General features: G+C 33.8%; 1 protein-coding gene across 1 annotated transcript; it reads left to right on the top strand.

The window, feature by feature from the left end:
- The first annotated feature begins 566 nt into the window (after positions 1–566).
- LOC132623858 (protein SMALL AUXIN UP-REGULATED RNA 12) lies at positions 567–1,607 on the top strand. The gene has a single exon (XM_060338669.1). It carries the CDS (start codon positions 709–711, stop codon positions 1,150–1,152), a length of 444 nt encoding a protein of 147 aa, XP_060194652.1. The 5' UTR covers positions 567–708; the 3' UTR covers positions 1,153–1,607.
- Positions 1,608–1,896: the final 289 nt, after the last annotated feature.

Here is a 1,896-nt window from a genome sequence, read left to right on the forward strand (position 1 = left end):
GCTAATAATACCCATATTTAAAATTTTACGAAACTTAATTCGACTAGAAGTTGAAAAATCTCTTTTTTATATAATTTTGACTATAAAATTCTATTTGGACAAGATTTAAATAAACTAACATTTATCAAATCCTAAACAATTTAGATTTCTTACTCTAATTTTGAATTTGTCTTCAAATAGGATTTGCTCTCTCTCAAATCCAATTTGAACCAAATTGATGTTGAATTCATGTGAAACGAAACTAAAATTTCATCTTAATTTGAATGTTTACCCTCCACTTATTCTTACAAGCATCATAATTTTCTGTCCAAATCATAAGAATACTTTTATCTTGATAAGTGCATAAATATATCTATGTTTAACAATTGTTTTTAAATGATCTCCTTAAAGGAGAGCCGAAATTGGGTAACCCCCAAACTTTGCATGCAAATTTGCAAATTCGAAACATGCAGTGGCAAAAGTCGTCAAATTACTGTATATAGAAAAAGTGGCAATTATGGTAAATATTTTAAAAAGGAGGTGCCATTTATTCAGCCAAACTCTTATATAAACCCGCGCTATCACCAATCTGAAAACCCTGGAAAAAAAATCCTTCACTATTTTCCATCTGCAAACAGAAACAATCAATCAATCAGTACACTAAAGTCAAAAAAAGAAAAGGAAAATAAATTCTCTAATTTTCCTTTACACTTTCTCGAGAAAAAAAAAATGTCAGCCTGCAGTAAAATCCGTTACATTGTACGACTCCGTCAAATGCTACGACGTTGGAGAAAGAAGGCCGCTATGACAGCTCGTCGTGTACCGTCCGATGTACCTGCCGGACACGTGGCAGTTACAGTAGGCACTGATAGCAAAAGATTCGTGGTGCGAGCGACGTATTTAAACCACCCATTATTCAAGAAACTCCTCTTGCGGGCCGAGGAAGAATACGGGTTCTCAAATTCAGGCCCGTTATCGATTCCTTGCGACGAGATATTGTTCGAGGAAATAATATGTTTCCTAGCCCGCTCCGAAGATAAGAACAACGTTGGTTGTTTCATTAATTTTGAGGATTTTCAGAGATACTGTCATGTGGGTATTCGTAGTAACATTGATTTCTGGGCTGATTCGAGACCACTTTTGAATGGAATCTCAGATAAATCCATTTGGTAATTATTATTGGAGAGGTGATATATTGAAGAGAAAAATAAAAATAAAAGATGCTGCTGATTTTTGTTGACCCGGGTTCGACTCGTCCGAGTTAGTTCGCCTGCACAGTTAACTCACTTGACTCGGTTTGTTAATGAGTCTTGCTTCTTCTTTTTTTTTTTTCCTTTTTCTTTACTAATTGAGAGGGAATTATTCTTTGCTTACCGGGATTATGGTAAGTTTAAAGGTTTTTCTTATAGGATTTAACTAATCATGTATTAATTGTTGCACTGTAAGTGTAATTTTTCGCATGTTATAATACGTAACTTACTTTATTGTTCTGATTATTAATTCACTTTGCATGAGCAGTTATATGTAGTTATCTTTTAGTCAGAGATAAATGTAGATAACTGTTTATGTTTTGTGAACTTAATAACCCGAAAAAAGAAAAAGTTAACATGTTATCACAAGTGATATTATACTAATAGTGTAATGTAAAAAAAAAAAAATTAAATCCTTTTTTATATACATCTTTTACAATGGTTGTGGGTGTGTGAGTCACGAGTCAAGTGTACTCCGGAGAATGTGATTGGGAGATGGCAAAACGGTGGGCGAGTCGTTTTTTACCACTGAGTCGTCCCGGGTTCGACGAGGAGACAAAATATTATGACACAAAGTTGAAAAAATGGAGAAAGCAGCAACGGATTATTCCTATTAATTATTGGATCATTGCTAGCTTAATGTAAATTTTATTTTTGTGTAACGTGA

The sequence above is a fragment of the Lycium barbarum genome, chromosome 2, assembly GCF_019175385.1.
Source record: "Lycium barbarum isolate Lr01 chromosome 2, ASM1917538v2, whole genome shotgun sequence".
Lineage (NCBI taxonomy): Eukaryota > Viridiplantae > Streptophyta > Magnoliopsida > Solanales > Solanaceae > Lycium > Lycium barbarum.

Coding starts and splice junctions, on each gene's coding strand:
- LOC132623858 (XM_060338669.1), top strand. CDS start 709: ATGTCAGCCTGCAGTAAAATCCGTTACATTGTACGACTCCGTCAAATG.